At 45.8% G+C, this 15,649-nt stretch overlaps 1 protein-coding gene across 9 annotated transcripts in view; it reads left to right on the top strand.

The window, feature by feature from the left end:
- KCNT1 (potassium sodium-activated channel subfamily T member 1) overlaps window positions 1-15,649 on the top strand; it is a 202,345-nt gene that overhangs the window by 154,362 nt on the left and 32,334 nt on the right. For all 9 annotated transcript variants that reach the window (XM_043498810.1, XM_038374838.2, XM_043498812.1 and 6 more), the window contains 4 exons: window positions 1,914-2,022; window positions 4,679-4,787; window positions 7,422-7,571; window positions 7,893-8,131. In XM_043498810.1, coding sequence (XP_043354745.1) covers window positions 1,914-2,022; window positions 4,679-4,787; window positions 7,422-7,571; window positions 7,893-8,131 — 607 coding nt within the window. The remainder of the gene's footprint in view (window positions 1-1,913; window positions 2,023-4,678; window positions 4,788-7,421; window positions 7,572-7,892; window positions 8,132-15,649) is intronic.

Genomic DNA, 15,649 nt, shown 5'->3' with positions numbered 1-15,649 from the left:
TGTGTGTGTGTGGGGGGGGGGAGGGGGGGTGGTTATTGCAGTGTAGATGTAACGTTACAGAGAACAGGCATAGGGTAACCACTCCCCATGGTTCAGGGAATAGCCTGAACATCTGTCTATGGAGTCAGGCGACTCCCCTCCAATGTTCCCTCTAATTTTTGACAAGCCATGTGCACAAAATATTTCTTCTGTGCAAATTTTTGTGCACATGGTGTTTCGCCGTGTGCGCGGGGTTTAGGATCTGTGTGCACATGTGCACAGCTTAGCGGGAACAGCGGTCCCCCTCCCATGTCATAGACACTCAGGTGACTCTAGACAGTCGCTGCCTAGCCTGCTCTTCTGTATGTTTTTAAAATGAAAAGTAAAGTGCAACATGTTTCCTTTGGGCAGTTTGGTGTGTTTGACTGGTCAAGTGACTCTTTACTTGCTCTGTGAAACTCTGCGCTGATCCGATTCCTATCAGGTTATGTCTACACTTCAAACACTACAGCTGCATCTTTGTAACTGTGCCGCTGTAGCGCTTCTGTGTAGACACTGACTACACTGCCTGGAGGGGATCTCCTGTTGGCGTAGGTAAGCCACCTCCTTGAGAGGCGCCTAGTGCTATGTAATCCAAAGGTTAGGTCACTATTGCTACGTCTCTCAGGAGTATGGATTTTTCATGGAAATGTACTCTTTAATTACTGAATCAATTCAAAGCTTACTAAAAGCCTTGCAATAACAAATTGGTAACACAGAGATTGACGAGAAGGCTGCTAACAGAGATGGCAGTAGAAGCTTGTGTGTTAAGATCAAGAGGTCTGGGGTTCAATCATTTGAATTTAAGCACATCCTCTACAAAATTCTGAAGGGAAATGACGATACTAGAACCAGCTAAATGAGAGGCATGGTCTGCCTGCTGCCCTCTGGTTGGAGAATGAACAGAGGTGCCTGGGGAAGGACACACCAGGTTGAAGTGGGAGGAAGTGACCTGCAGAGTGAAAGTCAGGGTCTCTTTAGGACCCCTTCTAGGTCTGTTTTCTTTAGCCAGGGAGGAACCCGCCCTTGACTAGTGGCCACAGAACAAGTTCAGCATAGGGTGGCACTCCTCACATAGTGGGAATAGGTTTCAGAGTAGCAGCCCTGTTAGTCTGTATCCGCAAAAAGAAAAGGAGGACTTGTGGCATCTTAGAGACTAACAAAATTTATTTGAGCATAAGCTGTCGTGAGCTACAGCTCGCTTCATTGGATGCATGTTCATATTGAATTATTTACCAAGATTTCAGGCATATCTTCTCATCAGATCCCTGGGGAGGTGGGCAGGTGTGTAACTCTCCGTGCTGGTATTGGGATGACCCAGATTCCAACATGTACCTGGTGTGTATGGCCTTTATCAGATTCTGTGTATATAGCAAATCAGTTACTGATCTAGGATATCAGGAGGTTAAGGCTGGGCTATTCAAAGGACCCCACAGGAAATCTGCAAATCCTAGACTGTTATTTTTCCTAAAAAGAAAAGGAGTACCCGTGGCACCTTAGAGACTAACAAATTTATTAGAGCATAAAGCTTTCGTGAGCTACAGCTCACTTCATCGGATGCATCGGATGCTGTAGCTCACGAAAGCTTTATGCTCTAATAAATTTGTTAGTCTCTAAGGTGCCACGGGTACTCCTTTTCTTTTTGCGAATACAGACTAACACGGCTGCTACTCTGAAACCTATTATTTTTCCTGTTTCACTTCCAGATTCCACATTTGTTCTGGAGGGGCAGCTTGGGAGGGTTGGGTGTTTGCAGTGAACCTACCTGTGCTTGTTTCTCTGTGATCACAAGGCACTATTGCTTGTGAATTAAGCCTAAAACATGGAGGTGCTGGAATCTACCGAGCTGCCGGAGAGATGCTTATAGCGTTGCTCTTGCCTTTCTCTTTCATCAGGACCATCAGACCATCCTGAGAGCCTGGGCTGTGAAGGATTTTGCGCCTAACTGCCCCCTCTACGTTCAGATTCTAAAGCCTGAAAACAAGTTTCATGTCAAGTTTGCGGGTGAGTTTGGTATGAGCAAATATGGGCTTCCCCCGGATGGCCAGATCCGCCTGCCTTACTCACACCAGGAACCCCGAGGGGAGACTTATTGCTGAACACAGACATCAATCTACAGATGTTCCCGAATATTCGCTACTACTCACCACCAATGGGTTCCAGTGTTTCTTCCAGCCACCAATCTGAACCTCTCACTGCCAGTGTCACCACTGCCCTGATCTCCTCTAGTTTTTTGGTCCTTCTAGCAGCTATTTTAGGATATCCATCCTCTGCCTGTTGCAGCACTGGAATTAAATTTAATTAAAAAGAGCTCTGGAGGTGATCTGGAAAGCCTAACTTAGGGACTGGGCAAATTGGTAGAAACTATAGTCAGGGACAGAACTATCAGACTCGTAGATGAACAGAATTTGTTGGAAGAAGCAATGCGGCTTTTATAAAGAGAAATCATTCCTCACCGTTTTATTTAGAATTCTTTTGAAGGCATCAACAAGCATGAAGATAAGAGTGATCCAATCGATATAATGTACGTGGATTTTTAGAAGGCTTTAGACAAAGTCCCTTACCAAAGGCTCTTAAGGAAACTAATTAGTCGTGGGAGAAGAGGGAAAGTCCTCTGATGAATCAGCAACTGGTTAAAAGAGAGGAAACAAAGGGTAGGAATAAATGGTCAAGTGTTATAATGTAGAGAGCTAAGCAAGGGAGTCCCCCCATGTACTGGAACCAGTCCTATTCAACATATTCATTAATGAGCTGGAAAATGTGTTGAACAGTGAAGAGGCAAAGTTTGCAGATGTTACAAAATTATTCATGGTAATTAAGTCCAAAGCTGATTGTGAAGAGAGGGATCTCCCAGAACTGGGTGACTGGGCAGCAAACTGGCAGATGACATTCAACACTGATAAGGCAAACAGAAAGTTAGGAGCTATTAGGAAAGGGATAGAAAATAAGATGGAGAATATCATAATGCCGCTATATAAATTCATGGTGTGCCCTCACCTTCATTGCTGGGTCCAGTTCTGGTTGCTCCATCTCAAAAAGGACATCGTGGAACTGGAAGAAGTTCAGAGAAGGGCAACAAAGATGATCAAGGGGATGGAACAACTTCCGTACAAAAAGCGACTGGAAAGATTAAACTTCAGATTAGAAAGGAGACGCTTAAGGAGGCATATGCTAGAGGTCTATAAAACCATGAATGGTGTGGGGAAAGTGAATAAAGAAGTATTATTTACCCATTCCCACAAAAGAAAAAACAGATGAAATTAATAAGCAGTGAGTTTAATAAAAACAAAAGGAAGTACTTTTCCATACAAATGCACAATTAACCCATGGAACTCATTGCCATGGGATGGTGTGATGGCCAAAAATATAACTGGGTTAAAAAAATAACTAGAGATGGTCATAGAGGATAGGTCCATCAATGGCTATTAGCCAAGATGTCCAGGGATGCAATCCCATGTTTTGGGTGACCTTAAACAATTTGACTGCCAGAAGCTGGGAGAAGACAGGGTGGATCACTCCAACTGCCCTGTTCTGTACACATCTCCTGAAGCTCTGGTACTGGCCATTGTTGGAGACAGGATACCATGCTAGAAGGACCTTTGGTCTGACCCACTATGACAGTTCTTATGTTCCTACAGCTAGTAATGCTAATGTGAGTCAAGGATTTAGGTTACTGGCAGAATAGTCCCCCTGGACCATTATGAGGAAGGGCAGATACGTATCTACCAATTCAAAATACAACCAAACTTTTAAACCTTGCCAAAAGTTTCTGAAAACCTTTTAAAAATGTCGAGTTTGTATTTTTAGGTATGGTCCTTGTCTTTTAAGTGTTTTCCTGGGGAATCTCCCGAAATGGGATTGTGGGCTCGACAGTGTTGTAAAGTGCAGAACAGTTTAGAATCTGTGATCAGGGAAATTACAATGAAGTGAGAGAGCTTTTCTTATCTTCTGAGCATTTGTTTATCCCCATGATAAACTTGCATAATCTGGACTGTGAATTCTGCCATCTCTCTGCTCTCAAACGACCATGTGGGATCAATGGCAGGATTGGGCCTAAATTCAAGTATGTTACCAGATTATTCCTTTTTTGGACAATGATGAATTTTTTTCTTGAACGAGAACACGAGATCGAGTTCAGCTCATCAGGCTGTCAGTGTGATACCTCATCCTCTCTAGAATGAATCTGGACCAGGCCCTGGGGTTTGAAATTCATCCCTCTCCCCTTACTCTGCCTTGGGGGGTAGGCAGTGTCTGGACTGGGTTCTGTTTACTTGTCAGGTTTCCATTCTGTGAATCTGTTTTTCCTCCCTGCATTTATTCTCGTTTTCATTGCTCCCCATATGTCATCAAGGATGGGTTTTTGATTAGTTGAAAACATCTATGGTACATACTGGAAACAAGATGCTTTTCCCTGTGGCCGCTTATGTGCTTAATCAATCTGCGCAGACTTCACAGGGACTGGAACATAAAACAAATGATCTCCAGCATCCTCAAATAGTCATGCATGCTGTGCACCCCCTCCCCCTCCATCCTCCCATGCATAGCAACTGGCTAGCTAGAAGATCATCCATGGGACATTACCAGTTGTAGGAGGTGTGTAAATCAGAAAAATGAAAGTGCTGCTCAGTGGGAAGCAATTGCACTGTCTCTGTACTTTCAGATCATGTGGTCTGCGAGGAAGAGTGCAAATACGCCATGCTGGCTTTGAACTGCGTCTGCCCAGCAACTTCAACGCTCATCACCCTGCTGGTTCATACATCCAGGGGCCAGTGAGTGCTGCCATTTTACTCATGAACTGGCTTCTGTTTGCGGGAATGATTTTTGCACATTCTTCACTCTGGGGTTGTCTTCTTAACATTTGCATTGGGTTAAAAATAGAGATTGGGCCTGAGCTACAAAGTTTAGATCTGGATCTATATTAACTTAAATCTGCCTTGAGAGAACAAATGATCTTGTGTTAAAGGGACAGAGACACAGGAGCTCTGGGGGTCTATTCAGGGCTCTGCCACAGCCAACCTGTGTGACTGTGGGCCAATCACTTAGCCTCTTTGTGCCTTAGTTCCCCATCTGTCAAATGGGGACAGTAATGTATCCTTTCTCCTACCTTTTTTCTATTTAGATTGTATGTTCTTTGGGGCAGGGACTGTCTCTTATGATATGTTTGTACAGTGTCTACCTGATCTTGATTGGGATCTCTAGATGCTATCAGACTACCAATGATCAATAATAATTCTAGCACCAGCTGTGTATCTGATCACCTTCTCTCTGGCGCCTTGTGCCCTGGGCCTTGGTCCTGTCCCATCTCTAGTTAAAAAGCATAAATCTTACAAGAAAGAATAATGCTTTTGAATGTCCTCAGTGATCCACTGAACTGGGGCAGTGTCACTTGCCTTGTGAGTACAGAAGTCACATAGCTGGAACTGAAATCTGCACACACTTTATTTGGATCCAGTTTGAGAGGGGAACATTAGGTGATGAATGGTGGAACAGAGAGACCCAGATGGCTGTCAGGAAGTCATAGGGGTGGTAATCGTATCTCGGCGAATGACCACCCACAGACTCTGTGCCATTCATGGGGGATGCACCCTCCCTGCAGATACACGACTTAAGGAGTGGCACCATTTGTCGCAGGCCCCAACACCATTCAGAACTTGCCCACTAAACTCAGCAACTGAAACGAGACCAAAGTCAATGAGACCCACAGGAGACTAGGTTATGGCATGCCACAGGCAGAGAATAGGAGGTACCGAGGTGCACCAGTGCCCAAGGCCCCTGCAATGGCAGGGAAATGATTAAATGAGAGATACCCAGATAATTCTCACGCTGCAGAGGAAGGTGAAAAACCCCCAAGGTCCCTGCCAGTTTAACCTGGGGGAAAATTCCTTCCCGACCCCACATATGGTGATCAGTTAGAACCAGCCAGGCTACCATCTGAGAGAGAGAGAGAATTCTCGGAGCCACCTGAGAGCCTTGTTCCCCACCATGGCCCCAGTCCAGTGTCCCACTTCCAGGCGTGATGTTTCAGAGGAAGGAGATCAAAAACCCTCCCAGAATACAGTGGGGAAGAAAATCCCTTCCTGACCCCTGCCAATGGTCAGCTGAAACTCCGCATCAAAGCTTTAGGAATATACGTCATAAACCAGAAGGGAGCCCCAGGACTGTTGAGTCCTGCTCGCACCATTACAAGCACCCCCCTCATACAATTGCACTAAAACGTTTTAAAACAAATTAAGTTGTTTGACCCCCACAACTCCTAGTGGGCGGCTGTTCCAGAATCTCCCCCCTCTGATGGTTAGAAACCTTCGGCTAATTTTCAGCCTGAATTTGTTCCTGGCCAGTTTATATCCATTTACTCTGGTGTCAACATTGTCCTTTAGCTCCACTAGCTCTTCACCCTGCCTGGTATTTACACCCCTAATGTAGTTATATAGAGCAATCCGATCCCCTCTCAGCCTTCCTTTCCCCATGAAATAGGAAGGCAATTAAAATCAGAAATTAAAATGAGCCTGGGAAACTTGGCAGGTTATTGAAACACACAGCCATGATCTTAGTGCTGGTGGCCTAAAATGCAGCCTCAGCTTTAAGGGGTTCATTCAGTGAACCTCATAATAACAACACTGTATTTAGAGCAATGCAGTCCCAGACATTGTTCTCTCCTCATCCGGCGTAAATCCTCCTTTGAGGAGGATTTGGTCCAGAGTGTAGCTGTAGGGAGGCTGGAGTCCTTCACTGTGGTGGGATCGGGAGGGGTGGGGTGATCTCCAATGCTGAACCATGGAGATTAGTTACAATGCAGAGAGGAGTCCTGCCACTTCTGCCCTCCCCACACCCTTTCCGACCCCATCGCTTAGCCCAGAGAGGGGGCCCTGTGGCCTGCCCAGCGTATTTCAAAGGCCCTTCTGCTCAGGCACTTGTGAGACAGGATGACAGCAGAGCAAACTTTGGGTCATCTTCAGTCATTCCAGGAAGCTGTTGTCAATAATCTGCATGACACATGGAGCAGTTGGGTCAGGGGGCAGAGGTGTTCAGATGTCCTTCACTTTAGTCTGGGGTGGCAAACACAGCACCCACCTCTCGCTGCTGAGGGCCTGTCGAGCCTGACTCTTTAGGCACGGATTTTGAAGGTGCAGGCTCATCAATTCCCCCCTGCAATTCCCTTCCTGGCCACCAGCTTCCCCACTGACATCCTTGGAAGGGCCCATCTGGACTGGGCCCATAATTCCCACAAGAACAGCTTTAACCTAAACAAGGCTCCCCCACTTGGTTTGGGCTCGGAAAGCATACTGGCCTTCAGGAAGTTGCCCGATACCACGGTGATGGGGGAAACCCTAGTGAGATCGCACTGTGGTGGTGGAGCTGAGCACAAGCCCCTAACAGGCAGGGTTCTGTTCCTCTGGTTACAGAGAAGGCCAGGAGTCCCCGGAGCAGTGGCAAAGGATGTATGGGCGCTGCTCAGGCAACGAAGTATACCACATCCGCATGGGAGACAGCAAGTTCTTCATGGAATACGAAGGGAAAAGCTTCACCTACGCTGCCTTCCACGCACACAAAAAGTGAGAGCCAGCCTGGTTCGGTACCTTGAAGCCTTGGTGTGGGGATCCCTTGGGGCTTTTGGTACCGGTTTCACGGGTCGCGGTCGTTTAACTCTCTTGGTAAATAGCAGGGCAGTGGGGACTGGATTAATCCAATTCCCTCCGATATTGGTTTGGAAAGTTACAAAGTGAGAGGAGAGTTTACATTTGCTTCCGTTTTCCTTGCGCTGGGTCAGTGACGCTGGTGTGAAACATTCACTGAGGCCCATGCAGTAGCTTTGCAAAAGAAAACAGTGTTTTCTAGGGAGTGCCTTGAATGTCCACATTGTACTTCTGCCTTAGGTATGGCGTCTGCTTGATCGGCATCAGGAGGGAAGAGAACAAGAGCATCCTGCTGAACCCTGGGCCGCGGCACATCATGACTGCGTCTGACACCTGCTTTTACATTAACATCACTAAGGAGGAGAACTCTGCCTTCATATTCAAGCAGGAGGAGAAGCAAAAGAAGAAAGGGTTTTCAGGGAGAGGGATCTATGACGGCCCATCCAGGCTGCCTGTTCACAGCATAATTGCAAGTATGGGTGAGTCCTTCTAGCCCTCCCAATGGAAGAGAGGAAAGCAGCACAGGCTGTGTGAATGAGCAGAGTAATAGTATCTCCCACACACCTCACTCTATTCTTCATGGTGGTTTTTGTTTTTGTTTAACTCCTGTTGAGTCCACTGTGAGTAATTCATTTTGTAGTAGAAAACCAGGCCCTCTGCTCTGAGTGGTAGATGTCTGGTAATGAGCACATGGCTACTGGGATGTGACACACCTTCACAACTAAGAGTGAGTGCTTTGCGATCTTTTTTCTGCTGAACACAAATGACCCAGCTCCTTTGGGTTGGATGAAACCAGAAACTTCACCTAAGACCCAAACCCAAACCTGAATTTGAACTGTTGTGAAAGCTGGAAAAAGTCAGCCTACTTTCAGTGGTTTCAGGAAGTTCTGTCTAATGGTTAGAGTACAGAATGGGGAGTCAGGATTCCTGGCTTGTACTCCTGCCTCTGCTAGTGATGCGCTGTGTGACCTCGGCCAAGTCACTTAACCTCCCTGACGTACGCTGTTTGCTGGCAAAGACACTTTCTCACCTCCAGTACTGTTCTTCCATTGAGAGCAACAGAGGAGGCTGCAGGATCGACAGGTTTCCAGTTGTACTTGTGCTTTTGTATCACCCAGTTGTCTAATCTCACTCAGATCCATGTGTACACTGTTGCTTCCGCTGGTGCTATCATGGGTGGGAGCTGTACTGATGGAGAATTGTGGCTATGGGGTTTGCAAGCATAGATGCAGTTTCACCATCTGTATAATGGGATAACACCACCTACCTCGTAGAGAGCTTGGGGCTTAACTAATTTTGCAAAAAGCTTTAAGTGCTAAGAGTGCATGCTATTAAGCATTTCCTGGTTGTGCTAACTGCTACTAACTTCTAAGTAGTCATAACAATATGACAGATCCAGGATATTGTACTACTTCAAAATATAGTAGGAACAAATGCTGCCCTGAGTTACACGTTCATTGATTTCACTGGGAGCTCTGGGCTTAGGAATGAGTTGATCCTATTACTGATCCAGGCTGCCAAGGAAACAGCAAGCTCTGTACAGTTCTGTTACCTAAGGTAATGAATGAACACTCTCCCTTTCCCTTCTACCTTCCAAATTATCAACATCCCTTCGCTGCAGAAATAGCCGCTTTCCATGCTCTTCTGTATGACACTTCCCTTCCCCCTCTTGCTGTCTATTGTTCAGTATCCGAAGAGTCACAGGGGAAATTAACTTTCTCTCATTTCCCCTCTGCAGGGAATCCAGCCCCACCCTTTTTGGTCTCTGGAGAAATGGAGCCAATTTCTCTTTGACAAATTTGTTTTAATCTGCCCTGAAGGATCTCGTACTCTGCAGCGGTGCAGATGACAAATGAATAAGTCAGTAGCACTCGGCTTGTTGGCTTCTTACAAGGAAAACAGAAGCAGGGAGAAAAAACAGTTGAAAATATTGCCAGCAATGGAATCCCACATGGCCCTTCGCACAGCAGATATCTGTGTATCCACCCTTTTGAAATAGCTCAGACCAGGTGCTGTCGAGCAAAAGGGAGCTCTTTTCTCTCATCCTTTTGCACATGCTATTGCTGGTCTTCAGTTTCAGTCCCCAGACAAAGTGAACCCCTGAAGTGGTTTCTTGAGCATTCATGTTCCTACCTTTGGCAAAAGCAAGCAGTATAGTGTATTGGGGAGGGAAAGCTCTGTAACTGCACCTGCGTCATCTCCCTGCCAGCGCAGGATCATACGTGCTCTTGCTGGGAAAAGCAGTCGGTACCCAACAAACAGCTAAGTGAAATCATTAAGAGAAGCTTGTCTTGCCATCTGCTTCTACAGTACGAGAATGTAGAGAGAGGCCACTGGGACAGAGCAGTAGGATGTATCCTTTCCTGTTATTTCCCCTAGTGATTGACCGTTTGTTTAAAATTGCTCTTAGCAGTGAAATGCCATAAGCAGGTTATTAAAGTGTTTTATGTTTCTGTCATTCAGCTGGCCCCTGCTCTCGCCCTGGCTCACAGCTATTTCATAGCCGAACTGAGTGCTAGGAAAAGCTGCAAGGCTTGGGTAGAGGTTTTGGTGCATGGGGCTCTCTGTCTTCCACACACTGGAGAGTCAGAAATCTGGGAAGCTGCCCGGGGATGCAGGGGATACTTAGGGCCATGTTGTCCCCTCTGCCGCAGCTCCCCGTGCTCTACAAAGATCCCTCTTTGGATGCACAGTGGGAATTAGGAAGGGTGGATCCAGGGACCAGCTTCTCTAGAAGGCATTGTGGCCAGCTGCCTCTGGGACACATCCATTGAGAGTTAACCAACCAGATTCTGCTACTCTACGGCCATGAGAGATGCCTCCAGTGGCAGCCTGGCTCCTGCTGGAGCCTCATTGCCAGGGGAGCGGGGGCCCAAGCACTAGCAAGGAGAGGAAGCCATTCCTGGTGGGAGATGTCCATTACTTCTGCCTCTATCCCCTCTCTCATGGGGCCCCAGGATCTGCCGGGTTGGACGGCCAGGCCTCATGTCTGCGGGAGCGCTTGCTTCCCAGAACTGTCCCTTTAAGGAAGGTTCGATCAAACCCGTGGTAACGTCTGTGTCTGGCCGGCCTCGCTTAATGAAGTGCGAGAACATGCCCGGGCGAGGCTGGAGTTGCAGCAGCGCAGGGTAGTTCTGAGCGGGGGTTAGTTTGCCTCGGACATATTTCTACTGGGGCTGGGTCATTGCTCTGCATGGGAAATAGGATTTGCAGCGTGACAGAGGAGTGCACTGGGGTACTGTGTGAATCGGTCACAGAGAGCTCAGCAGCCACAGCCTGCAGAAGGGAAAGTCTGCTCTCCTTTTGCAGTCGTTTTGGCTACTCCCTGCACTTGGCCTGCAAGGTGCTCTCCGGCTCTGCCGTTATTGCAGAGGGTGATAGTCAGCAGCTTTTCAGTAGTTCCCTGTAGCCCTCTGGTTTTAGGCTGTGCCTCCATATTTCACTGACTAGTTTCAGGGCTTATAGTAATGAAGCTCCACTCCTTTGCTGCGGAAAGCAGTGAGGCTCTGTCACTGATGGCTTTTTAACCTCATGGCAAGAGTGGGCTCAGCTGTATCTGCTATGATTCATCCTCCTCCCTGGTCTCTGTGAGCTGTAACCTTGCCATCAAAATTCACCACTAAGTACTATGTTGAATTATTCCCAACGAAAAAGGCTTGGCTGGATTGACCTCTCCTAGATGTAATAAAATGATAGCAGAAGAAAGTATTTTTGTTCTGAGTTTGTACTGCCCTGAGCACAATGGGGTCCTGCTCCCTGACTGGGGCTCTCAGGCAATGCATACAACTATAAATAAAAAGGGTAGGGTGCCCATGGCTTTACCCACATAGCTCCCTGTACACAGCTGACCAGAATTTCCCTCCTAGGATTCTATTCCTGACCCAGCTACTGTCTGGCTGTGTCCATGGACAGCCCGGATTTCCTTATCTGACTTGCTACCACACACAATTTTGGTGAATAAACTAGCGTGATACAGAATCAATATGGCACACATTAAATGGATTAAATGCTGGCTCACTGACAGATCTCAAAATGTAATTGTAACCAGGGAATCCGGGTGAACTAGGTGTGTTTCCAGTGGGGTCCCACAAGAATCTGTTCTAGGTCCTACTCTATCTAACTTTTTTTTTTTTTTCAACAACCTGGAGAAAAACATAAACTCATCACTGCTAAAGTTTGCAGATGACACAAAAATTGGGGGAGTGTTAGATACTGAAGAGGACAGCCACCAGATACAGGATGATATGATCTCTTGGTAAACTGGCACAAACAAACAATATGTGGTTTAATACAGCCATGTGTAAATATATACATCTAGAACAAAGAACGTAGACCATACTTACATGTTCCTGGGATAAGGACTGGAGGTCATGGTGGATAATCAGCTGAAGATGAGCTCCCAGTGTGATGCTGAGGCCAAAATAGCTGAAGTACTCCTTGAATGCATAAACGGGACGATTGAGTAGGAGTAGAAAGGTTTTTCACCTGTATTTCGCACTGATGCAACCACTACTGGATTTTTGGGTCCAGTTCTGGTGTCCACATTTCAAGAAGTTTGCTGATAAATTGGCGAGGGATCAGAGAAGAGGTACAAGCATCATTAAAGGATTGGAAAACGTGCCTTATAGTGATAAGACTCAAGGAGCTCAAGTATTTAGTTTAACAAAGAGAAGGTTCAGGGGTGACTTGACCACAGTCTGTGAGTACCTACACAGGGAACAAATATTTGATCATGGGCTTTTCAGTCTAACAGGCAAAGGTATAAAAAGATCCAATGGAAGCTGAAGGTAGACAAGTTCAGACTGGAAATCAGGCAGTGGGAGTAATTAACAGAGAGTGTAATTAACCATTGCAACAACTTACCAAGTGTTGTGGTGGATTCTCCATCACTGGCAATTTTAAAATCAAGATTGGATGTTTTTCTAAAAGATCTGCTCTAGGTCAAACAGGAATTATTGTGGGGAAGTTCTCGGGCCTGTGCTATAGAGCTCGGACTAGATGATCACAGTGGGCCTCTCGGGCCTTAGAACTGTAAAACAGGGATAATGGTACTTCTCTCCCTCTAGATTCTCAGATGGCAATTACTCCCTGCAAGTGCTAAGTTGTGTTACTGCCCAGCATGTCCATTAGCATTAGTTACTTGCTCCCATAAATACCCCATGCCTGGGATAGGCTCTGTTGTCTGCATTTTAAATCATGTTTATCTTGCATAACTTGGCAAATGGCACAGGTCGCTCTGAAGTGCGTGATGCACTTTCTCCAAAAGACCAGGAATCATTTTTCCCAGCTTCTCTCTGGGCAGCCTGAAATGGGGGGTTTGCCGGGAGAAGCCCAGTCACAACAGGAGATGGTATTTCAGACAAATCATTTATCCATTTACCCTCGAGCATAAACTTGCAAAAATTCTCCCAGCAGCAAGATACAAAGCTCCTCGCTGAACAGCACTGGCTAATGTTCTTGTTCCTTGGCTTGTTCTCAGTGGGAGCTTTTTCAAAAGTCAGATGAGAGATAGATAGAAATTATATTCTTTAAGTAGGTCACTCGGCATTCAGCTAGTTGGCTAGCAACAAGGGGGAGCGAGCCGAACTCCTACACTTTTATTCACTGTGACATTCACCACTTTTGTAGCTATTTAAAAATATTTGCGTTTGATGAAGAATCATGAAACGCTGATGGTCACTATTTCCAAAAGTGATTGCTGAATTTGATTTGCCAACTCAATACACCTTAAATGCACCTGATTTTCAGAAAGTGCTGAGCACCTCCCCCCCCGAAAAGTCTCAAGTAGGGCACCCAAAGAATGTAAGAGGTCTCAAGTTGGGCACCCAAAGAATGGAGGAACCTAGAATCACTTCTGAACATCTTGGCCCAAGTAGGTAGGAGAAAAGAGGTGGGATTTTTTTCAAGGATGTGAGGAAGAAAAGTGCCCAAGTCCCACTGAAAGTCATTGGGTGCCTAATTCTCTTATGTGGGCTGAAAATCCCACCCAGACCCTCCATTTTGAATATTTAATGAGATGGCAACATTCCAGAGTAAAGTTCTGGCCTTGCTTTGTTCTGGCTTTGCATGTTTTGGCACCACACATTAAGCCACATTTATTTTACAAAATGGATGGAGCTGACAGGGGTTATAATGGGTGAGGAAGAGGCGCAAGCACGGGGCTGGAGGTGCATTGTCTGTGTGAGACAGCAGGAGGCTATGAATCAGTCAGGTTAACAGCTCCCCGCTGCTATGAATTACAGCTTGGGAAAGAGAAAGATTCGTAAAGGTAAAGCTGAAAGAGTTAAGAAAAATGATCCTGGAGTTCTCTGGACAAATGCTCCTCTTAAGAGCCGTCAGCAGTGTAGGTGGAGAGCCATGGATGGTGATGTTAATAATACCACTCTGAAAATCTTTAGGCCCTTCCATCAGCAGATTGCACCATGTTTTACAAATGTGAACAACTGTGAACTAATCATCTGAACTCACAACAACCCATGATCTTGGTAAGAGGGATGTGTTGATAGTAACCACCGAGATGCTGCTGCATGTGGGTTGCAACGTGATATAAACTGCCTCTCCTACAGGAGGTTTGCCAGGATACCTAGATCAGTGTAGCTGTGCCACTGTACACATTATAGATCTCCTTTCCAGCTCCTGACTACATCCAACCCACCCAAGCTATTGTGTAGATACACAACTAGGTTTTTACTGGCCATTTGGAAAGATACAAAGTGTTCCACTTAAACATAAAAGGATATGAGATGTATTAGTCTGGCATGGGTATTTTGCCTGGGACTTCTCATTGTATTTTTTAAATTCCCAGGTGTCTGACATTTTCATTTGACTATGACTAATCCATGTTTAAAACAAAAACCCCTTTCCCAGTCATTCTTGTAATATTCTCCTTGGATCCCTGCTCCGGTTTCTATTGTGGCCAAAGCTGTACCCACATTTTAACAAGAACTTGGACATAGTTTAGTGAACTTGGAATGTGGAACTTATTTATGAATGCAAGAAGAATTAGAGGTTTTAAACTTTTTTTTCTTTGACTCAAATATTTGAGGATTCTTTGGTGAGGAATGTAGATGGCAAGGGCGTAATTCGTAAGTGTGAAAGGGATTGAAGAGACTTGAAGTTCAGTGGGATTTACGCTCCTAAATCCCTCAGCGTTTCTGATCATCTCTCCCAGGATAAACAGTATGGTGACCAAAAGCCTTGTAGTTCTACAGCTAAGACTTTTCAGAAAAAGACTAGCACAGACTATTCGTTATAGGCTATGTTTTAGTCACGTGTATTTTTAGTAAAAGTCATGGACAGGTCGGGGCAATAAACAAAAATTCATGGGCCGTGACTTGTCCATTACTTTTACTGCATATCCCTAACTAAAACTTGGGTGAGGGGACTGCAGGTGCTCTGGGGTGTGTGGAATCCATGGCTTCCATGACCTCCGTGACAGACTCACAGGCTTAGTTATAGCCCATAATGCCAGTGGCTGCTTGCTCCATCGTGGGGTCACTGCTTCAGCATCCAAAAAGAGCACAAGATCTACTGATGAGCTGCTTGGAAACCAGGCCACGTGAGGAGGGGCGCAGCTGCCATGTGGGGATAATTTCACATTGTATGTCATGATGTGATTTTTCTGAACCAAGCTATTAGGACTCCAGAATGTTCATAAACAGCAAAATACTTACTATAGCAACCACGCAAGCAAACAGAACATTCCCATTTTTGAAACTACGGGAGACGGTGGTTGTCCTCAAATGTTCCGGTCAAGTATGGGGTTTTTTGAGTTCAAATATAGTAAGAAAATGTATTGTGCTATCCAGGGAATTCAGTGAGTTGAAAAAATAGCAATTAGAATCACAAATAAGAATGGGTCGTATTGAGGGAAGACATTACACCTCCTAAACCCACCCCCAAAATCCAGCTCTGTCCCCGTTATATACCACAATGAGACTTCCCTCACACAAGAGCTCCGTAATCTGATCATCCCTTGCCTGTCATGTGAGCTCTGC

This window comes from Dermochelys coriacea, chromosome 16 (assembly GCF_009764565.3).
Source record: "Dermochelys coriacea isolate rDerCor1 chromosome 16, rDerCor1.pri.v4, whole genome shotgun sequence".
In the NCBI taxonomy this organism is placed as follows: Eukaryota; Metazoa; Chordata; order Testudines; family Dermochelyidae; genus Dermochelys; species Dermochelys coriacea.
This window is presented reverse-complemented; position numbering and strand designations above follow the sequence as displayed.